The sequence below is a fragment of the Diceros bicornis genome, chromosome 40, assembly GCF_020826845.1.
Source record: "Diceros bicornis minor isolate mBicDic1 chromosome 40, mDicBic1.mat.cur, whole genome shotgun sequence".
Taxonomy (NCBI): domain Eukaryota; kingdom Metazoa; phylum Chordata; class Mammalia; order Perissodactyla; family Rhinocerotidae; genus Diceros; species Diceros bicornis.
In genome coordinates this window covers 14,471,658-14,496,250 of record NC_080779.1, presented here as the reverse complement: position 1 = coordinate 14,496,250, position 24,593 = coordinate 14,471,658, and the positions used below count along the sequence as shown (strand labels likewise).

Here is a 24,593-nt window from a genome sequence, read left to right as displayed (position 1 = left end):
AGCAAACACACTGCATTAACTTCTCCATATGAATGGGAACAACCGACACGTCAGCTCTCTCCATTGCTGTGCCCATGCTGTCTCTGGGCTTTACATGAGAGGACATATTTTAAACGTGATTCTCAACAGGGAGAGTTCTATGACACTCCTTTAGAAAGGTAAATGGCTGGGAGTTTTAAGTGTTGAGCCAATCCCTGGAGACCTCTCACCCATTTCCAAGGCCACACAGAGAACCCCTGTCTCAGGCACCCTTAGCAGGATAACTCTGCCTCACCTCCCACAGCAGCTGGCACAGGTGCTTCAGACAAGAGCTACTTTCTCTGAGGAAAGAGACCAGGCCAATTTCTCCAAGGGCAGAGTCAGGCTTGGTCCTGTCTCTGAAGCTGAGAGGGTGGTCCAGAGGTGTGTTTTACAGGCTGGGGCAGAGCACGTGCCGAGCCCCCCACCCAGCATTCCATCACTGCAGCTGCATCGGTTCATTCTAGAAGGTCTCTGTATCTTCATACGTCCTCTTAGAGAAAACTGGCTTTAAGTTACCACCTGTTAAGTCTCAAATATTTTGCTAGTTTATAGCTCAGCAGGGAGTAACTGACAGTCAGCCAAGGGCAAAAGTGTTGCCAGGAAGGAAGGAGATTTGGGTAGTCAGGTGGAAGAATGAGGACAACACCTTAAGATACCCGCCCACCGAACATGGCAAGCTCCTCCACAGGGTGAGGTCTATGTGGGTTCTCCTGCAAAGACATTTATCAGCATAAAGTACTGGGGTGGGGGGATGCCCACTGCGCACCCGTGAGCAGATTCAGCCCAGATGAGGAGCGACGTGCAGAGAGAGAATTTGGGAGGTGCTGGGCGTTCGTTACAACCCCGCCACCTACAAACCAAACAAACTTTCTATTCCAGCATGGTGCTCAATGTTAATGTCAAGTTTACATTTTTTCCCCAAGTTTTTTATTTTCCAAATTTCTTATCGTAGTAAAATACAGATAACAAAATTTACCAACTTAACCACTTTTAACTGTATGATACACTGGTATTAAATACATTCATATTGCTGTGCAACCATTACCACATCCACCTCCAGAACTTTTCCTCTTGTAAAACTAAAATTCTGTACCCATTAAACAATAGCTCCCCATTACCCATCCCCCAGCAATCCCCATTCTACTTTGTCTCTATGAATTTGATTACTCTAGATATTTCATATTAAGTGGAATCATACAGTATTTGTCTTTTTTTCTCGGGCTTATTACATTTAACATAATGTCCTTAAGGTTCATCCATGTTATAGCATTTGCCAGACCTTCCTTCCTTCTTGAGGCTGAATAATATTCCATCTATGTATATACCACATTTTGTTTATCCATTCATCTGTTAATGGACACTTGGGTTGCTTCCATGTTTTAGCTATTGTGAATAATGCTGCTATGAACATGGGTATTCAAATACCTCTTCAAGAACTTGCTTTCAATTCTTTTGGGTAATACCCAGAAGTGGAATTGCTGGATCATATGGTAGTTCTATTTTTAACTTTTTGAGGCACTGTCATACTGTTTTCCGTAGTGGCTGCACCATTTTACATTCCTACCAACAGTGCATAAGGGTTCCCTTTTCTCCACATCCTCACCAATACTTGTTATTTTCTGGTTTTTTAATAGTAGCCATTCTAATGGGTGCAGGTGGTGTCAAGTTTACATTTTAATTTAAGACCATAATTTTACGCACCTCACAGTGATTTACTAAGCCCTCATGAAAATAGTCTCCTTAGGAAAGAGGCAGTGAAAAAGATAAAGGCAGCAAGGGGCATGGGTGTGTCTAGCTCAGTTTCTTTTCCACAGCCCTAGAGCTCCACAGGGAGCAGGTGCCCAGTGGCCTTCGCTAAACTAGAGAGAAAGCCAGAAGGAAGACTCTGTTAGATGGACGGGCTCTAAGGCAGGAACTGCCCCCTGCAAGGGAACCGCCTCCGAGAGGAATGTATTTTCTCTGTTCACATTAAGGTCCCTTACATTTTCTAATGTGAGTATAAAGTTTATGCCTGTCAACTGGGAGAAGATAATTACTAAAATGAGGGGAAAATGGTTATAAGTGGACATAATCTCTTTTAGTTCTCTTGTTTTAGCGACTCGGATTCTTACAGGAATAAAGCAAGAAAAATTATTTTTAACATAAACCGCAGGATCCCTGGCCATGACTTCCTCTGTGCCTGTGGCTTTGGCTTCCACTGTTGCAGCTGAGGACTCAGGAAGTCACCCTAGATTGGACAGGCGACACCTTTCCCTGGTGGTCCTCCTTAAGGGTCACAAGCAGGATGGCTACATTTCAAAACCATACAGATTCCTTCATCTTCACCCTCGTCTAGAGGAACAATGTATATAAACACTTGGTGAAATTTTGATCTTTGTTCTTCTTACTGTCTAGGACTCAAGAGAACAGACAAGGTGAGCAGCTTTGCAAATGCAGTGACTTGTGAATGAGAATGATGACTTCGTTTGTGACCATACAGGCTTTGGTCACCCCTCCATAAACCCAAAAGACAGGCGTTCCCTGACTCCCCTCCACTTGGGTCGCCCTGCGCTTGTACTGCCTGAGCAGATGGTCCTGGCCTCAGGCCTGGTCCCCAGGCTGGGGGCCCTTGGCACCGAGCTTAACTTCCCTGACACTGCACAACGAGCTGTCCCTGCACAACCCCTGCACTGGCTGTCACTGCTGATCTTCCTGCGAGGGAACCAAACTCGCACTCCTCGGTCTCCGCTCTCGCTCTGGGGCCTGGAAAAACCAGCACCTTGATGACTGAGGAGAATCACGAGTTCTGTCTTTGATCAGAGAAGAGACTACGTGAGGTGGGGTGGGGTCCAAGGGGAGCAGGACGATGCAGGAAAGCCAACCTGCATTTTCATCTGCGGGAAGGCAGCATCTGGAGCATTCCATTTGCATTGCATGCTCCCAGTCACAGTTTTTCCTGAGATCTGTACTTCTGGATGATTCCGGAGATAGATGATGTAAAAGTCTAACAGGTGGCTCTTTGCTGGAGGAATGCGGCTCAAAGGGCTCTGAGGAAATGGTTTGGGGTTCAGAGGCTTTTTGGGGGGTGACCCTGGGTGACAACTGCTTTACAATGTTTGTCCTCAAAAGGGGCTCAGCCCCTGAGAAGTGGGCCAAGGGCGGCGCACAGGGAGCGGCCAGCAGACAGGAGTCAGGGGCGGTGGGCCGAGCCAGGGAAGAGGAATCTGCTGGATCTATGCCCCTGCGGCCTTTCCTTGTGAGGGACGGGGAGGCACTGACCCGCCCTATCTCATTTAACCCTCTCCAAACCCTCTGGGGACACGGATTCCTAGAGGTGATGGAACCTGCCCACGGCCTCGCCCCACAGCCCTGGGTGCATCTCTTCCTTCTGCCGCCAGAGCTGTGCTGTCTCCACTTGTCACCTTCCCTCAGTTCCCAGAGCAAAACAGACCTGCCAGTTTGCCACCCTCTACCCAGTGTTTACTTAATGGCAGGAGATGGAGAATATGACGTGTTAGATATAATTTACCTTAAAAATCACCACAGTTTCATCAGTTGTTACCTCATGTGGTAATGAAATAAAAAAATAATAATTCTGTGTATTTCCTGAAAAACTCATTCTGTCAGGAAATATCACCTTGGCAGTGTCATCAAATACTTGTCACTGAAGACCTTTTTTTCACAATATTCTTCATTAAGTTTTTCTGTCAAGCATGTGGGCTTATGTAAGGTGTCACAACAAGAAAAAATTAAACAGCCCACAATCCTGTCCTTTTGGGATTTAAGGTGCCATTACATCAAATTCCATGTGTTATATGAACACATTTTATTTTATTTTATTTTTTTTTTTCGAACACATTTTAAACGGTGCATTGATTCCCCCTCTCAGTTGGCCTTCTGTGCCCAAAAAATTTCAGGGCACAAAACACAATCATTGTGTCTTCAAAACCATGATGACAAAGATTGACTAATTGTTTTTTAAGTCTTAAAGGCTCAAATTGTGGTTTCCTATGAAGTTAGTGAATTGTTCATATTACCCAATAAGTGATTAAATCTCAGAACATTCTTTGTTAAATAACTTAATAACCACAGGAGGAATGTTGAGAAGGACGAGGTCAGCCCTGCCCAGTAGGAGTGGCTCCCGCCCAGCTAATTGCGGAATTTGTGCATTACGGTGCTTTGTGGGTTTGGAGAGAGGCTCACTCCTTCGTGAATGGAGTTAGAAACTAGTTGTTCTGTACTGTCTGTCCCAGCTAAAGGCAGAGAACTACGATGCTGTGAGAGTCAGAGAACTGTGGGACGGAATGAGGGTGGGTCAGTCAACAACGGCTCACAAGAGACATCTCCCCACCACATGGCCACAAAACACGCAAAGCCACCTGGTCCTGAGGCTACGTGTCTTGAGGGTGCAGACAAAGAGCGTCTGTCACCTGGGCATTACGCCTCAGGCAGCTGTGATCCTCTCAACTCTCCCCCCCAGTACTGCAACGGATACAATAAACAAAAGGAGAGTTAAGGCGTGCAGGGTTGACTCAGAGTCCAGGAAATGGGCTAGACCGTCCTCCTCGTCCTCTTCCAGGCGCGAGAGCAGGTGTGGGTAGCCCACTGTCCCAAGACCCTGCTCACTGCACAACAGGTTCACCTAGAGCAGAATCGTGGAGAGGACAATTCTCCAGCCTGCTCTGTGTGAACCCCACCCTGGGGCCTATTTATACTTACCACCCCCTCCCCCTGCTCTGTGTGAACCCCACCCTGGGGCCTATTTACATCACACCACCGCCCTTCCCCTGCCTGTTGTCAGTGATGCTCTGGGAACCCCACCTACACACAAATTAGGTAAATATTCCTTCCCCTGCCTTTGCAGAGGGGCTTCTGGACGTCCAAGTTGCAGTGACTACTGAATATATTTCAGAGCAGCACAGAGTCTGCAAGACAGTGATTCACAAGAAAACTCCCGAGAGACTTCACTGAACGGCCCTTGACCAGGGCCAAGTGACTGCTCCGAGGATGCCCAGGACAGGTGTGTGGGCTATAAAGAAAGGACTCTGGTTTGTATTTGTTTGTCAAGTGTCAGTGTAACACAGGTAACTCCAAATCTATCCATCCCACAGCAAGGTTTGTCTACAACGGAAAAGTGATCATTTATGTACAAGTACATCGTATGGGCTTAAAATGGCGGCAGCATGAGTGAGCCATGTTGTTTGTACGTGAGAAAGCCCAATTCCTCCTCGTGGATTCTAATGAGAGAGGGTGGTATCTGCGATCAGCCCTCCCATCCTGCTGAGGTCATAAATTCCTCTCCTGCTAGTCACACTTACCCTGCTGCCCTGATGACCAGCAGCATGCCTCACATTTCTACTCCTAAACTGACAAGCTTTCACAGTCCCACACTCAGATACGGGAGCCTCGATTAAGTCACGTATGTTTACCACTCTCTTCTCCCTCTGGCCAAAAGTCATGACAACAGAAAAGAGACACAAAGGTGTTTCCCTTCTTTTGGATGAGATGCCCACTCTGGTCATCTGCTCAGACAGGAAAAACGAGGTATAGGGTTGATTCTATCAGACCTATAACCATCAAGAAAAATGTTACCCAGACCGTATCTCCTAACAAGACCCGAATTTCTGCTCAAAGAATGAAAATAAATACAGCCCAAGGACTGACTGTGGGTTCCAGTGACCTGGTCTGGAATACCTCCTGGCCACACCAAGCACGTCCACACCCACCCATGGTAACCTTAGGGAACACACCGGGGCCACCAGAGCTCCTGGTGGACACAGACGGAGAAGTGGGGAGGCGCAGGCTGCACTTGCCTTTATGGTTGTGCCGGGACCGATGCCATGCAGCAGGGACATCTCCGGGGGGCTCCTGGGCAGACCATCGTCCTCGGAACTCATGCCGGCATCATCTCCCCGCTTGGCAGGAAGGCCCCCTGGAGGAGGGGGCGGCCCCATTTTCACATTGCACTGTATTTTTACCTAGATTGGAATACAGAACATTGGCTCTTGTTTTCATCAGTGACTTTTATCAATGAACCCTCCTGCTCCAATTCATTCATTCAGGAGATATTTTCCACGTCCTTGCCTAGTGCAGAGACTGAACTGAAAGAAAGTCTGCTACCAGCTGTCCTGCTGTCATCTTGAAGATGAGTGGTTATAACTTAGAATGAGTCAAGATCCACTTGTGACAAACTTGGTGCGTCTTGAGGGAGTTGTGATGCGCACGCAATTATGCTTTAAAACATATCAAATAAACCAGGCAGAAATCATTTAAAAATGTCTCCATTCATATTTGATGTACATACCAAGTGGCGCTGCCCAGTAAACGTTTACCTGCAGAGCTTTGATCCGGTCGCACACGTTTTCTTGGGAAAATACCCGCACAGGCCGAGTGGGGTCCTGTCCCGACTCAGGAATGAAAATACTGTCGTGTGAGAGGGCTCGGCTGCCCAGCGTGCCCCTCGACTCCCTAGGATGAAAGAGGCACTGTGAAACTCTGCTCACCTCCATCTCTTCCCCGGGGTGCCCAGGAGGAACAAGGGGATGTGAGTTAATCACATATCATGCAACAAGCCTTCAGTTACATTTATTTTTTAACTGCTTTTGACTTCTGTTTGTCCCCATCCTGCCAAATACCACAGTTAACTATTAAGGAGCATTGTAGAGATAGGAATTTTCCTAACAGCTCTGAAGGTTGTGTGAATTCTTTTCATTAATGGAAAGACCAAGATTTGACGAGGTGTGAGGTCCAAGACTACAGGCCTGCGGAAAGGAAGCAGGAGGCCTCTGCTGGCTGGCAGGGTTATGTAGAAGACTGTCGTGGATGCCCGGGAGGGTGAGGTCACTCCTTGCAGGCAAACAGGCAGCCCCTCAGTGGGCTGCGTCTGCACAGCAGGCTGAGGCCTGCCAGATGGACGCATCCTCCCAAGGTGGTCCAAAACACACATCCACGCTGGATTTGAAATGAGAATTGCAAGGCCGCAAAGCCATGCCCTCTTTTTATTACCTAATATGATCTGTGCAATCCAACCTCTGTGTCTGGGTCCTGGAGGCCCTTCTGTCATCACGGTCCCCAGCCCCGAGCTCAAGGCTCCCCTTTGAAACTGAACCCACAGGACATTCATAAAATGCCCCAAGAGGATGTGGGAGTTAGCTGTCAGATTTTCCTAGCAGTGGTGGCTGTCTAAACAATAGGTGGAAGGAGATGATCGAGACCTGATGATGAAAGAAGGAAAGCCACCCCCCGCAGACACTGGGCACCTTGTGTGCCACAACCCTCCCACCCCCACCCTGCTCTGGGCATCCTGTCCTCTGTGAGGATTAGGGACTCTTAGGTGTGGCCCTGCTCCACTGCAGATGAAATTGTGTCGGTTAGTGATGCTTTTTAACTTCCTTCCAGCCCGCAACAGTAAGTTTTCAAGTGGGGAAGCTAGGGCTCCCAGAAGGGTGTGTCCTCACATTTTTGGGAGAGAGTCAAGCCGAGTGAAAGAACCAGGCAGGCCCTCCCTGCCAATGGCAGCTCTTGTCAGAAAGATCACACCACACCTGGGGTTCCTTCCTATAGCGGGCAGCCCATGGCCACACCCTTTGGAAACCATAACCACTGCCCAAACACTTCCACTCTGGGTGTCCACTAGAAAGTGAGACAGCGTGAAAAACCCTCCGCAAAGATACACTGGCAAAACCACACCACGCCACATGCACAAGGCCATTGGCTACAGGAACACGTATAGGAGCAAAAGGCTGGGAACAACCTGAATGTCCTCAGTAGGTGCCTAAATAAACCACGGAGGCACCATATAATGGAGCCTCTGCATCTGACCAGATGGGTGAGGAGGAGCTCTGTAAACTGTATACAGGCAGCACCACTACAGTAAGTAAAAAATAATAAAAAACAGAGGGCAGAACAGTGTTTAAGGCGTGTTAGGTCTGTGTGGGAAAGGGGGGTATGGATATATATGAACATCTGTGAACAGATGTGTGTCTTTGCTTATATTCTTAAAAATAAAAATAGAAGGATCAGTAACAAATGAGTAAAAAGGGTTTCCTGTAGGCGGAAGGACAGAACAAGATGGGGAGACAGGGTGCCAATGTGCCTATTTATGTTTACAGTTTTGTCTTTGAAACTATGTAAACATTTTACGTAGTTAAAATGCAAAATCGAACAAAAAGGGAAATAAAACAATCTCTAAAACTAGAAAACAAAGAGAAACAAACAAGACTAATTGTACATCAGGTTGTTGGCATAACCACACAGAGAAAAGAATGATTTCAAGTGACTTTAACTCAATTTAAGCGACTTTCAATTCTACATCCATAAGAGGATAAATTCTCAGAAGAAAAAAACACAAAGATATCAAGTCACACTCAGTAGTCTTATTAGTAGCAATATTTATTTTAAAAAACTGTGCAGAATCTTTATAGTATGTAACCTTTTTGTGGGAAAGGAGGGTAATGAAATTATTATAAGTATATTGTATTATGAAGAAAATAAATAATTTTGTTAATATCATTAGGAACCAAAATTTCCAGTATAAGAGAAAAGTGAATTCAAACAAAAAATCAAAGAAGTAAAAACTTTGTCCTATTAAACTTGAACTGGAAATATCAGTGAATTAATGATTTACTTTTTTCTTAAAAAATAAAACACATTTCCTAGCTATATCTACCGGAATGGTCTAGAAGCAATGAGTGCCAACTAGCAATCATCACCCCTGCCAGCCAGACTGCGGTTTCTAAAAACCATTTCATACTAAAAGGAACCAGAAACCTGCAAAGAAATAGCTGATCGCAGTTCTAGGGCAGGAAATGTGCAAAATAAACCTGCAATTTCTCATTGTGCGAGGAGTTTCCAAAGACAAGCGGGGTCATGTCAGAAGAACCCAAGAGCTAATCTGAAGTGACTCCCAACAGCATAAGATGGGACAGTGTGAGCATAAAAATGGATAAAGACTATCAAGGGTTAGAGCAAAGCAAATATATAAAAATCCATGCATTCACAATGATAAAAAAGAAAAAAACAAAACTCATTGGTCAGTACTGGAAGTTGCTAGGGTACCAGGCCACTACTCTGAAGGTAGAGTGATAAAAGGAGAACCAAGCCTTATCCTGCCTTTGCTACACAAACTGTATTTCAGAGCAACCAAGGAGTTGATGAAGGAAAGCTTGTCTTCATAGAAGCATCCCAGCTAGCACATGCAGAATGAATGACAGAATTAGAAAAACTACATTTTACAACGAAATAATGATCTAGACAATGATCATCAGTGGGTGTTAAACCATTAGGTGAAGGTTGGTGGAGGGATCACACTGAGAGAGACCCCCTGAATCCACTGCTCCGTCTTAGTGTCACTAGAAGTGGGACAACCAGAAAGTATGTGCCTCGTGACATGATGTGACAGTAAGTATCCAGCACCATCTTGAACCTAAATCTAATTAATATCTAGATCCATCTATCATTTTATAAGAAATTTAGAGAATATAGGAATGAGTTCAATCATACTAAGAGAAAATCCAGAATGTGGGATATTCTGCAGAGTAAAAGACTCTGCTCTTCTGTCAGATCAAGGACATGAAACAAAGCGGTGGGTGGGGAGGTGGCTTGTTATAGATTAAGAGACTTAAGAAGCATAACCACAGAGACACAATAAAAGGGTGTCAACTTTTTAAACCCACAGGGTCCCATGTGGTTTGCCAGCATTAACGTACCTTGGCAAACGGAATTCTTTTGCCCCTGGTGATGGATGAGAAATTGCTGCAGAGTCTAGAAGGCACACAGTCTCTCAAAGAGGCTAAAGAGTGTTTTTAAGATCTTGTCTTTTATATGGTCAATTAATTTATGACAAAGGAGCCAAGAACATACAAGGGAGAAAGGAAAGTCTCTTTAATAAATGGTGCTGGGAAAACTGGACAGCCACATGCAAAAGAATGAAACTGGACCACTCACACCATACACAAAAATCAAAACGGATTAAAGACTTGAACGTAAGACCTGGAACCATAAAACTCCTAGAAGAAAACATAGAGGGTAAGCTCCTTGACATTGGTCTTGGTGATGATTTTTTGAATTTGACACCAAAAGCAAAGGCCCCCAAAGCAAAAATAAACAGGTGGGACGACATCAAACTAAAAAGCTTCTGCACAGCAAAGGAAATCATCAACAAAATGAAAAGGCGACCTACAAAAGGGAGAAAATATTTGCAAATCATATATCTGAAAAGGGGTTAATCTCCAAAATATATAAAGAACTCATACAACTCAATAGCAAAAAAAAAAAAAAATCTGATTGAAAATTGGGCAGAGGATCGAAATAGATATTTTTCCAAAGAAGACACATAGACAGCCAAAATGTATATGGAAAGGAGCTCAGCATCACTAATCATCAGGGAAATGCAAATCAAAACCACAATGAAATACCACCTCACACTTGTTAGAATGACTATTATCAACAAGACAAGAGAGGGGCTGGCCCTGTGGCATAGCAGTTAAGTTCGCACGCTCTGCTGCAGCAGCCTGGGTTCGTGGGTTCAGATCCAGGGCACAGACCTACACCACTCATCAGCCATGCCATGGCAGCAACCCACATACAAAATAGAGGAAGACCGGCACAGATATTAGCTCAGGGACAATCTTCCTCAAGCAAAAAAAAAAGAGGAAGATGGGCAACAGATGTTAGCTCAGGGTGACTCTCCCTCAGCAAACAAACAAACAAAAAAGACAAGAAATAACAAGTGTTGGTGAGGATGTGGAGAAAAGAGAACCCTTATACACTCTTGACATGAATGTAAGTTGGTCCAGTCACTATAGAGAATAGTATGGAGGTTCCTCAAAAATTAAAAATAGAACTATGTATGATCCAGCAATCCCACTTCTGGGTATATTTCCAAAGGAAATGAAAACAGGATCTCGAAGAGCTGTCTGCACCCCAACATTCATTGCAGCATTATTCACAATAGCCAAGATACAGAAACAACCTAAGTGTCCATGAACAGACGAATGGATAAAGAAATGTGGTATGTATGTGTGTGTGTATATATATATATACACACACACATACACACAATGGACTATTATTTAGTCATGAGAAAGGACATCCTGCTATTTTCGACAACATGGATAGACCCTGAGGGCATTAAGCTAACTGAGATAAGTCAGATAGAGAAAGAAAAATACTGTATGATCTCACTTATATGTGGAATATAAAAAAGCCAAACTCATGGAAACAGAAAATAGAGTGGTGGTTGCCAGGGGCTATGGGGTGGGAGAAATGGGGAGATGTTGGTCAAAGGGTACAAACTTTCAGTTATCAGATGAATAATAAGTTCTAGGGATCTACAGCACAGTTGGTATAGCACAGTTATTATAGTTAACAATACTGTATTACATACTTGAAAATTGCTAAGAGACTAGATCTTAAATGTTACCACCACAAAAAGGAAATAATAATTAGGTGACATGATATAGGTGTTAGCTAACGCTATGGTGGTAATCATTTTGCAATATATAAGTGTATTAAATCAACACCTTGTACACCTTAAACTTCCACAATGTTATATGTCAATTGTATCTCAATAAAGTTGGAAAAAAAAAAAAAGAAAGATCTTGTTTCATCCTCTGTGCTGCTCTCTAAAAAGGTTATTTGCACTTCTGGGGCCTCAGCATACCTAAGCTTCCTTTCCTAGCATCACTCCAGCAACCTTTACCAGTAACTGAGGACTGGGCTGCTAGGTGCGGGGAATACGAAGATGAAAAGGACACTGTCCCCACTGTCCATGGGCTCTGGTGACAGAGAGGAGGCAGATGAGCGGACAGGTCATTCTATCCCAGCTCACTCTTCCTGCTGTGCTCCCATTCTATAGTTGGAGGGGCCACTGTGTGTTCTTGTCAAGAGATGAGGGTGAGTGTTACAGTTTTCCTGGGGCTGGCCCAGTGAAGACATTTAATAATTAGCCATATTATCACGATAACGTCTTGCTCCCCAAGAATCGGAAGCACATTGCCTAAAAAATGCACGTACAGTCCGTCCTTTCCGTGCTTCATAAGGTGCAGTGTGGGTCCATCCTGCTCCCTGCTAGCACTAGAAAATAAAAAACAAATCTGACAACAAAAACAAAAATATCTCGAATCTTTCCTCTCCAGTTGTTTGGTGCCACCAAGTGGCCAGTGTAATTTCTACTCCATTGAAAACAGGCGAGGAGACTGGTGAGGAGGAGCGAGTGGACAGGACACCACCATCGGGATGCTGAAGCCTGTGACCCCTCTCAGAGTGGTCTGCTCCCCCGTCCTGAGGGTCATTATGCCTTCTGAAGAGTTTTATCCTCAAATTAAGGGGCCGATGTTGTTTAAAAGAAAATATAAAAGCTGGCATGGCAACAAATTAGACTTTTTCCCCTTTCACTCAGAGAACTAACTGCTGGAATAACCGAAGCATATGTATTGTAACTACATTTTGATGAAGCGTAAGTTACAAAAATAAGGATTTCTTCACTAGACATCCAAAAATTTTCATACCTCTTGGGTGTGCCCTCCCTAACAATATTTTTGGATGATTTTTCTAAGACTGAACAGCGAGCAGCCTTCCGCCCATCCCCCTCTTTCTAATGGAAAATTTTCTTATTCGATTACTCAAAGTTTAGGCTTAGAGAGATGTATTTTTCTAGTACAGTATCCAGGTCCTCAAAAGAGTTTTATGTCAAATTAAATGAGGGCTTACATCCTAATCTTGCCACTTTTAGCTGTAGGACATTGGGCAAGTTCTCCAAAATTTCTCTACAGCTTAGTTTGCTCATGTATAAAATGGCATATCTTACCTCCTCTCCCACAGTTAGTGCAGACTTTTCGTATATACATACACAGCAGGTATCTGATAAAGTTTTCCCCCCAAATTTCTCCATCCCTAAGTATGAAAAGACAGAATACCCAACTTCTATGGAAGAACCTCCAATGGAATTACCTAGGAGGAAAGTAGGCTCAGAAATCCAGAGAGTTATCAAGACAACAGGACAGAGTATTGGGTCCTCCTGTGCCCCCTCCTGCTTACTGGGGCACACAAGGCTGAAGGATGGAAAAGGCACTTACTCGAGCTCATCCTCTGAGTCATAGCCCACTGGCCCTGACTCAATGGCAATGACCTCACTCTTCGCCTGACTTTGTTTCCAGGTGCTACTTCCTGTGGACGAAGGCGATTCCTTTCTCTTTTTCTTCCCAAAGAACTTCTTAAATGTTTTGAATTTGGATTTTTTCTTTCCTATGCAGAAAGAACGTACGTGAGCACTTACAAAGTGTGACATGTGCACAAGAAGGAGAGAAAGCAAGATTTCTGTCCATGCATCAATTATTCGCTCCCCAAAAGTCCTTTTACCACACAGAAGTGTGTGAAGTACAGTGTACCATTCTTGCACACCTGCAAACAAATCTTGATTTCTGTTTATTTTGGACATTTAATACAAGAGCCAAGAAAGCTTTGGGGCGTGATCACAGAAGCAAAGCACAAGAAACTCTCCTCTCACTTGAAATCAAGCTTGTTTTTTGTTTTTTAACAGGTCTTTCACCCCTTTGGTTAAATTTATCCGTAAACAGTTTACTGTTTTTGATGCAACCACTTTTCTTATTTTTATTACCACGTTTGTTTTGCCTTTTCTTGAATTCACGCCGCACACACTGTATGGATGGAATCACACAGTACATACACTCTTGTGTCTGGCTTCCTTCACTCCATATGCTGCTTTGGAGATCATTTGTGATGATGCATGTATTAGTATGCACTCTTCTTTTTTTAAATTGCTGAGTAACATTCCACTGTATAAATGAAATCAAGTTTTAGTCTCTAAAATATACCTAGTCAAAAGCAAAAAGTCCTGATGAGGTAAAGGCCATGTGTGACCCAAATTATTTTTCAAAATAATCCTCAAGTGCTTCATTTACGTGGACACAAGCACCAAGGAGAACCATAGGAGGCCCAGTCTCAGGGGCAAGAGGCACTCGGGAGCGCCAAATGCCATGATGAGCTAACAACTTTTGGCGAGGAACACCTTCAAATGGCGGTGGCAGCGCTGAGCCCGACTCTGCCATGCTTCCTGGAGTGTTAGAATTTACAGTGCTTTCAAACATTCTGTGATCTCTGATGTCTCTTTCATTCTCACCCACAAATTCTTTCCAGGATCCTATGATTTCACACTAGCAGCTCAGCAAACTTCATTCCTTTCCTTCTGAATATTTATGAGAACTAACAATCGAAGGATGCAACCTCAGAGATTACCAGGATGCTGTCTAATATATCCTTAAAATTTGCTAAAACAATTTATTAGTTTTATAAGTAAATGATTTTGTAAGGTGCATTCCTTCAAAAAACAAATCCAGATCTTTATATTGTGTTTATAGTAACACCTCCTTGGGAAGTTTACATGATCTTGCCTTAATATGGAGAATTACTTAAAATTACTGTAGTTGGAATTCCTACATTACATTAGGTGGAGCAAATCCCTGCCCAAAGGGAAATTAGTTCTACAGTCAAGTTTTCCTAACTTCTAGTGGAGGTTTCCTTACCTTTATAGTCACAAAATGTTTATGTTGTTAACTGATGGTTCTCAAAGAGAGTTTATTATTTGGAAAGACACCCTGCGTACAGCAGAGCAGACCCCTGTCCGGACCTTTTGCACCATCCTCTCCCCTTCGGGCGCTCTAGCAGACAATGCTCTGCTGATATTCACAGGGTTTTCACGGCCAATTTTTTCGGAAGTGGGTGGCCAGGTCCTTCTTCCTAGTCTGTCTTAGTCTGTAAGCTCCACTGAAACCTGTCCACCACAGGTGACTCTGCTGGTATTTGAAATATCGGTGGCACAGCTTTCAGCATCACAGCAACACGCAGCCACCACAGTATGACAACCGACAGTTGGGTGGTGTGGTTCCCTGACCAGGAAATGAACCTGGGCCAAGGCAGTGAGAGTCCTGAATCTCAACTACTAGACCACCAGGGCTGGCTGGCTAATATCTCTACTGAATGTTTATGTTTTACGGTATTAATTTCTGTTCTTATTTTTATTCTTTCCTTCCTCCTACTTTCTTCAGGTTTACTTTGCTATCTTTTTAAACTTCTTGAGATGAATACTCAGCTTATTAAATTTTAGGCTTTTTGTTTTTATAATATATCCATTTAAGGCAACATAATTCCTTCTAAATCTGTTTTAGCTGTGTCTACATGTTTTGATATGTAGTATTTTTGTTATCGTTTGGTTTAAAATATTTTCTAATTTCCATTATAACACCTTCTTAGACCTATAGGTTATTTAGGAAAGTGTGTCCTAATTTCCAAGCACTTGGGGATTTTCTTATTATCTTTCTGCTATTGATTTCTAGCTTAAGTGCATTGTCGTCAGAGAATATCCTCTGTATGATTTGAATCCTTTCAAATTTGTTAAGACGTGCTTTATGGCTTACCATAAATTTGTAAACATTCCTAGTGTGCTTGAAAATAATGTATTTTCTTCAATGTTCTATATATGTCAAATAGGACAAGGCCTTTTCCCTTTTAATTGTGTTGTCCAAATACTTTGTATCTTTAATTTTTTAATACACTTCTTCTATCAATTACTGATAGAGATGTATTAAAAATAACCTACTCTGCAGATTTTATTTATCTTTATTTAACTGTCAATTTCTACTCTATAACTTTTGACATTATGTTGGTGCATAGAAAGGTAAAATTATTATCTTTCTGGGGAACTGAACCTTTGTAAAAGGGCCCACTTTATTTTTAGTAATGATTTCTGCCTTAAATTTTATTTTGACTGCTCTAAATACAGCTTTGCAGCTTCCTTTATTCCAGTGTTTGCAAGGTACGTGTTTTCTATCTTTTTATCTTCAGCTTTTTCAAATCCTTACATTTAAGAGATTTAGAGTTTTAAAAATCCAGTCCGATGATCTTCAACTTCTAGCTGGAACAATTAATATAATTCATCTACTTACATTTACTGCAGTTACTAATATGTTAATGAAATCTAGTCAACCTATCTTATGTGCTCTTTCTTAATCTCCTTTCTTGCCATCTTTGGGATTAACTGACTTTTAAAAATTATTCCATTTCTTCCCACTTTTGGTTTGTAAGCCTTGCCTTTAACCTCTGTTCTTTCAGTGATTACCCTGGAAATTATACTACAGATTCTCTTATGGGACAAAACAAGGATCTTAGAATACTTTAATCCTATTATGCCTTATTGTTTTCACTCTAATCTTAAAAAAAAACCCACAAGATATTATTCCACGTTCACTTAGATGTATCCACTTGCTTCTCATCATGTTTGCTCATCATTCCTTCTTGCGTTCCAGACCTCTCACCTAGAACCATTTTCTTTCTTTCTGAAGGCAGAGTCCTTTAGAATCTGAAGGTCTACTGGTGACAAACTCAGTTTCTGTTTGTCTGAAAATGCCTTTATTTCTCCTTCATTCCTGAAACATGTTTTTCCTAGGTATAACATTCTAGATTGGCAATTATTTTTTTCTAAGTTATTCTTTCAATAATATTGAAGACATTATTTCACTGTTTTGTGGCTTCTATTGTGTGGTCGAGAAGTCAGTTATCTCTTTTTTGCTCCTTTGGAGGTAATCTGTCTTTTTTTCTCAGACTAATTTTAATATTTTTCATTTTGTCTTTGGTTTTCTACATTTTCACTCTGTACGGATTTCCTTTTATTTATCCTTCTTGGGATTGTGTTTCTTAAATCTGTGGATTGGGTCATCTTTTTTTTTTTTATAAATTCCAGAAAATTCTCAGCTCCTCTCTCTTCTCCTGAGACTGTGCTCAAATGTATATTATATTCTTTCACTTACCTCTATGCCTCTTGTCCTCTCTTCTGTATTTTCCCCCTTTTTATCATTCTATGCTATATTCTGTATACTTTCTTATGATCTATTGAGTGATATAATCTGCTGTTAAAATCATCCACTGAATTTTTAATTGTAATAGTTTTACTTATTTCTAGAAAATCCATTTTTGATTGTTTTTCAAATCTAGTATATCATTAAAAATTATTTAAAAAATTACATACAGCACAATTCACTCTTTTTGGTGTACACAGAGTTGCATAATCACCACCAAAATCAAGACACAGAACTGCACCATCACCCCTCATGCTGCCCTTTTGTAGAAACCCTTCCCCTATCTTTAACCCATGGCCACCACTGATATCTTTTCTGTTCCTATAGTTTTGCCTTTTCCAAAACGTCATGTAGATTGATTCATATGGTACGTATCCTTTTGATTCTGGCTTCTTTCACTCAACACAATGCATTAGAGATTCATCTACATTGTGATGTCAATCAATAGTTTGTTCCTTATCACTGCTGAGTGCTAGTATGGATATAGCACTTTGTTTAACCATTGACCAGCTGGAGGACATTTGGGTTCTTTTCAGTTTTTGGAAATTATGAATAAAGTTGCTATAGGTTTTCATGTAAACAAGTTTTCATTTCTTTTAGGTAAACACCTAGGAGTGGAATTGCTGGGTCACAGCCTAAGCATATGTTTAATTTTATAAAAAATTGTTAAAATATTTTCCAAAGTGACTATACCATTTTGCATTCCTATCAGCAATATGTGAGAGTTTCAGTTGCTCTGCATCCCCAGCAGCACTTGTTATTGTCAGGTGTGTTTTTGGTTTTGTTTTCCCATTCTAAAGGTGTAGCTCACAGTTTTAATTTGCAATAACTAATGACTACAGCTGTTGAGCACTTTTTCATGCACTTACTTGCCATCTGTTTATCTTCTTAGGTAAAGCATCTTTAAAATTTTTTTGCCTATTTGTTTAGCTAGGGTTTTTTGTTTTCTTATTGTTGAATCTTGAGAGTTCTAAATACAAGTCCTTGTAAAGCGTGATTTGCAAATATTTTCTCAGACTGTGACTCGTCTTTTCATTTTCTTAACAGTGTCTTTCACAGAGTAAAAGTTTTAAATTTTGATGACATCCAATTTATCAATTTTTTCTTTTAGGGATTGAGGTGTCATATGTAAGAACTCTTATCTAATCCTATATCATAAATATTTTCTATGTTTTCTTTTAAAGGTTTTATAGTGTTACATTTATGTTATGGTATATTTTTAATTAATTTTTGTATAATCTGTGAGGTATAGGGCAAAGTTCTTTTTTTTACATATGAATGTCCAACTGCGCTAGCACCATTTGTTGAAAAGACAATCCTTTCTCCACTGAATTACCATTGCATCTTTGTCAAAAATCAATTGACTGTATTTGTATGGGTCTATTTTTGGACTCTGTTCTATCTATCTCTACGCATCTATCCCTTTGTGTATACCACACTGGCTTAATTATTGTAGCTTTACAGTAAGTCTTGAAATCACGTAATGTGAGTCCTCGAACTTTGTTCTTTTTCAAAATGGTTTTCACTATTACAGTTCTTTTGCTTTTTCATGTAAAGGTTAGAATTAACTTGTCAATATTGGAAAAATATTCTGCTGGGATTTTGATTGTTTCATCTTTACCCCTTCTCCCCCTCCCACTCCCACAAGATTATTTCAAAGCAAATAGTCCCAGATATTATCATCATTTCATCCATATGGATTTGGCTTCTTCCTAAACAAAAAATTTCTGACATTCCATGGAAATCAAATAAACAATAATTGGTCAATATTCTTGCTACAGAATATTGAACTAACTGTGTCCCTGCCTTTCGTAGCTGATTTATGAACAGGGCACTCTACCCCACACATACTAACACACCATTCTGCACCTCAATTTGGGAAGAACTGACAGCAACACTGGGTCTTCCAATCTGTAAACATGGTCCATTAGGGCTGCTTTAACAAAGTTCCATAGACTGGGGGGCTTATAAATAACAGAAATTTATTTCTCACTGTTCTGGAGGCTGGAAGTTTGAGATCAGGGTACCAGCATCTGTTGAGGGTTCTCTTACACGTTGCAGATTGGTGACATCTCGTTGTGTCCTTACATGGCAGAAAGAGAGCAGGCAGCTCTCTGGCCTCTTCTTACAAGGGCACTAGTTCCATTCATGAGGGCTCTACCCTCACGACCTAATTACCTCCCAAGACCCCACTTCCAAATACCATCATATGGGGGGATGGGGGATGGTTTAGGATTTGGCAGGGGGTGGACACAAGCATTCAGTCCATAACACAAAGTATTTCACTCCACGTATTTAGGTCTTTGTTGATTTCTTTAAACAATTGTTTGTATTTTTCAGTATATAGAGCCTGCATGTGTTTTGTTAGATATATACTTAAGTATTTCTTTTTATTGTTGCTATTGTAAATGATACTCTTTAAAATTTCAATTTTTCAATTGCTCATTGCTAGTTATATAAAAATACAATTGATTTTTGTATATTGACCTGAATCTTGCAACCTTGCTAAACTCTTAAAGTGTAAGAGTTCTAGGTACTTTTTTGATATTTTGGATAGTCATGTCATCTGCAAATAGAGTTTTATTTCTTCCTTCCATCTATATCCCTTTTACTTCTTTCTTTTAGCTTATAGCACAGGCTGGGTGCTATGCCACCTTTTATAGTTTCCTGTTCCTTCCAGATATTTTCAAACTTTTCTTTTACTATCTTCAAACACAGTATGCATGGTTGTTTTATAGCACGTATTTGATAACTCTGATATTTGATGCCTTTGTGTGTCTGTTTGTCTTGTTTCTGCTGTGCATTAGTCTGCTAGGGTTGCTGTAACAAAGTACCACAAATTGGGTGGCTTGAACAACAGAATTGTATCGTCTCACAGTTCTGGAGGCTAGAAGTCTGGGATCAAGGTGTCGTTGGTATGGTTAGTTCCTTCAAAGGGCTGTGACGGAGAAATCTATTCCATCCCTCTTCCCTGGTTTGCCGGCAATCTTTGGCTTTCCTTGGCTTGTAGATACCATCACCCTGATCTCTACTTCATCTTCATATGGTGTTCTCCCTGTGTGCGTGTCTATGTCCAAATTTCCCCTTTTTATAAGGACATCAGTCACATAAGATTAGAGGCCCATTATACTTCATTATTCCTTCTCTTAACTAATTATATCTGCAATGACCCAATTTCCAAATGAGGTCATGTTCCAAGGTACTGGGGATTAGCATTTCAACACATGAATTTTAGAAGGACACAATTCAACCCATAACATCTTGGCTCTCATTCATGGTGCCCTGTTGCCTTATATGCCTGGCTATCACTGACTTACATGCCTGGTTATGTTTGTCATAGTACTGAAAATATTATTTTCTGCAATAATTTGAAGTCTAGATAGAAGCCACCTTCCTTTAGAGAAGATTGTTTGCTTCTGCAAGGTACCTGGCGTCATATCCAGTCTAGGACTACTACTGGCCAAATTCAAGGGTTGAGATTCTCTGAATTACCCAAGTGATGCAAAGTCAAGCTGCAAATCTAAACAAGAGTTGATTTACCTCTGGTTCACACCTGCTCAGATTGTATTGCTTCTTGGGCTCCCAGATTTTTGTAGGGAGGGTCTATTGTAGGGATGGCCCACCTTGTACAGACCCGTACTTTGATATCTCACTGTCTCCCTCACCTACCACCCCATGAAGACATAAAAATAAAACGCAAAATTTCCAAGATTACTAAATGATTTGAGGGTAAAAATAACTTCTGTGCTTACTTATCTCTCTCGGTTACCATTTTTCTTTCAATTCTGGTCTCTCTATTTCTTATTTTTAAAATAAATTTTAAGAATGTTCTTACAGAGAATTTTAAATTTTAAACGGGAAGAGGTTGGTCTGAATAACTTAACTCACTATTATTTTTAAAAAAGAAAGCTAAGTTACTCTCTTTCTTTTTTAGAACATTCTTCACGGTGATCTCTGTAAGTATCCCAAACTAGCATTTATTGAGGTTGTTTCAGGCTAATGAAATATTTCTTCAAACAGCACTTTCTTGTTTAAAGTCAGTAATAATTCAGTTTTCTATAATATGAGAAAGTTTGAAACTCCATTTTCTCTCAGGATTAATTTTAAAAACCTTATCTTATATCTGGTTTATTTGGTACCCATTGAAATGTGACAGAGGAAAAGCAGTTCTAATATGGCATACTAAGAAAAATCTATTTATAATATGTGAAATCTATTGAAATGTGACAAAGGAAAAGTTCTAAAAGAGAGTAATAAGAAATATCTATCTATAACATATGAAATAGAGTCTTCAAAGAAATCAGTATCTGAAGCTAATGGTTAGCAGCTAGAATTTAATATTATTGGAAGCTGTTCCCCCTGAACTATATCAAAGAAAATCACTACTAGCACTCTGACTTCAAACGAGAGAGAGAGAGACCTTTGTTACCATAATAGGTGAGTAGAACTGGCTACCCTATGGAAAAGGTACATTTGGGGAGATTAATGTTTTGTTAACATCAATTTTACAACTCTATCAAGACAGAAATAGCAACATATGGATAAGAGTAAACCAATCACATAATGGGGTGACTCTTGGAATGCGTTATGAGATAATGATTCACAGATCTGGAATTTAGCTCAGTAGAGGATATAATAAAGGTCTCCTGAAGGAGAATAAAAGCCATAAAAGAGAGGGCTTGAAGGCTCTCTCGAGATTATTTCTTCTGGATGATCAGGCTGTCTAATACTTTGCCCAAGCTCCTACTAATACCTTTCGATGTTCTTGGATGATAAATGATTCTACTGCATCTCTCTTCTTTTGCTTTCAAGTCAAACATGGGGACATGTTTATCTCCATGAATGAGGAAAATTACTTTAAAACCCCCCATGTTTGACAAAGAAGCAAAGGAGCACTGCCCCCGAGTGGTCTTAAATAATCTGGATGTGCTCTCCAGCCACAGTGTGAGGGGCCTGGGGGTGTCTGAGCACACTGTGAACTGAATCCTAACTCTCCATACAGAGAACCCCGAAGACCTGGCTCCGTCTGCCCCACAACCCAACAAGGGCTCTTCCCAGAGCAGGGGAAGCGAGGGCCTTACCTGTGCTGTCCTCCCCAAGGCCTTCTGCAGCCTCCCGAACCTTGATGTCCATCACCCTCGTGGAAATCATGTCCAGCTCACTAAAATCAGATGGAAATTCGCGTTAAAGGAACACGTTTAACAGAAGTTAACAATGAGTGAAATGGTGGTGGTGACTGCTTTTTGGTCACGACCTCACCCAGCAAAGACCAGACAGAGTTCAGGCCAAAAACACAGCCACACCTCAAAATTAGTAACCATACAGGCATTTATATAATCACTGACCACGGCGACTTAATGGAAAACAGATAACTGGAACAAATGCTTCCCCAACCTACACAATGCAGATTTGGTTCCTTTCTTTCAAAAAAGTTTTTCATAAATTATGTTTTTCTCTTGCTCACTGTAGAAAGTTTAGAAGATATAGAGAATGAAAATCACCCATAACCCCACCAACCAAGGATAACCACAGTTAATGTTTTAATGTATTTCCTTGCAACATTTTTCTATGCAAATATTTATGTGTACATGCACACACACACCATATTAGGAAGACTAACCTCCTGATTTTCTTACTTATATCACATCATTAAAATTCTTCATAAGAGTTATTGTAATGGCTATATAATATTTCAATATAAAGCTGCACCATCATTTATTTTCAGTGAGTTTCTTTTTCGAACTTTTTATTATGAAAAATTTCAAACAGATACAAAAATAATGAGAGTATATAATGAACTTAACATATGGCCACTCTTGTTTCATCTTTACCCCTACTCCCCCTCCCACTAGGTTATTTCAAAGTAAATCATCCCAGATACTATTATCATTTCATCCAAAGGTTTGGCTTCTTCCTAAATAAAAAAATCTCTGACTCTCAAGCATGGAAATCAAATAACTGATTACTGGCTAATATTCTGCTACAGGATACTGAGCTAATTGTGTCCCTGCCTTCCATAGCTGACTTTTATACAGCACACTCTACCCCACACATATTAACTCACCATTTATTTAGAAAGCTATTTTTTACTGGCAGTTACTATGAATCTTCACACTTAAAAAGTGGGCTCAAATAATTAATCAACCCATTACTATTTACCACTTGTACACAGCACATAATGGGAAACGATGGGAAAAATACAAAGAAAATATTTAACAGAGGAAAGGAGTCGCAGGTCTGCGCCAGAGTTGGGTCTAATATTTAGGTCTCCTCTCATCTGAATGCCAAAATGTCCAACGCCCTACCAGCCAATTCCTTAAAAGGTGAATGAAACTTCACCAGATTCGCTTCTCAATTTTCATATAATTTGGCTTCATAAAATTGTCTGGTCAACAGAATGAAGGAAAAAATCCACATAATCATCTCAATTGATGCAGAAAGAGCATTTGACAAAATCCAACAACCTTTCACGATAAAAACACTCAAAAAACTAGGAATAGAAGGAAACTACCTCAACATGATAAAGACCATATATGAAAAACCCACAGGTAGCAACATGCTCAATGGTGAAAAACCGAAAGCTTTTCCTTTAAGATCAGGAACAAAACAAGGATGTCCACTCTCACCCCTATTCAACATAGTATTGAGAGTTCTGGCAGAGCAATTAGGCAAGAAGAAGAAATAAAAGGCATCCAAATTGAAAAAGAAGGAAAATTACCTGTGTTTGCAGATGACACAATCTTATATGTAGAAAATCTTAAAGATCGCCCCCACGAAACTATTAGAACAAATAAATAAATTTATCTTAATTTTAATAAATTTTCATAAATAAATGAACACACAAAAATCAGTTTTGTTTCTATACACTAACAATGAACAATCCAAAAAGGAAATTAAGAAAACAATTCCATTTACAATAGCATCAAAAGGAATAAAATACTTACGAATAAACTTAACCAAGGAGACAAAAGACTTGTACACTGAAAACTAGGAAATGTTGCTGAAAGAAAGTAAAGAAGATGCAAAGAAATGGAAAGATTTCTCATGTTCATAGATTGAAAGGCTTTTTGTTATAAAGTCCATACTACCCGAAGCAATCTACAGATTCAATGCCATCCCTATCAAAATCTCTGATCCCATAGTATCCTGCTGCTCGATGATACTATCGGGGGAAAGGGCAGCCACCAGGGCATCTGAAGGAAGAGGCAGGAGAGAAAGAAAAGTAGGAAAATATAAGGAGCAAGGAGAGTGAAAATGGTGAGGATTGGTTAACTAACCAACTATTGCCCTGGGTACCATCCCCTAAGGCTGCCACTGAGCTAGAAAGTACAAGTGCGAGAGCTTTCTATTGCTTGATTTTGGAGTTAACCACAACAACTACAATTACTTATCAAGCATGTAGCATATCATCTGAATTATCTCATTTAATCCCCAAGAACTTTTAGTATTCCCATTTTGGAACTGAGAACCTATATTATATTGTTTATTAACTGGTCCAAAGTAGCAGAGCAGAGACCAACCTATATACTCATGTTGACTGTACACCAGCATGGCAGGCACTTTTGAGGGCTGAGGGTGATGACGAGACTGACATGGCCCTGCCTCTTGCAGGTGCCGACCCAGTGAAGGGGACAGTCTTGAGCTGTCCCCAGAGGGGCTCAAGGGGAGAAACTGAGGAATCCAAAGGACAGAGCCTGCCACTGAAATGGCTCTGCCTGCCAA

General features: G+C 40.9%; 1 protein-coding gene across 1 annotated transcript in view; it reads right to left on the bottom strand.

The window, feature by feature from the left end:
* The window catches only part of CRACDL (CRACD like), a 90,282-nt gene that overhangs the window by 29,391 nt on the left and 36,298 nt on the right, over positions 1-24,593 (bottom strand). Inside the window, exons 2-7 of the mRNA XM_058534497.1 lie at positions 23,590-23,649; positions 21,953-22,032; positions 13,077-13,245; positions 6,333-6,468; positions 5,810-5,978; positions 5,749-5,764 (exon numbers count right to left, since the gene is read on the bottom strand). Coding sequence (XP_058390480.1) covers positions 5,749-5,764; positions 5,810-5,978; positions 6,333-6,468; positions 13,077-13,245; positions 21,953-22,022 — 560 coding nt within the window. The 5' untranslated portion in view covers positions 22,023-22,032; positions 23,590-23,649. The remainder of the gene's footprint in view (positions 1-5,748; positions 5,765-5,809; positions 5,979-6,332; positions 6,469-13,076; positions 13,246-21,952; positions 22,033-23,589; positions 23,650-24,593) is intronic.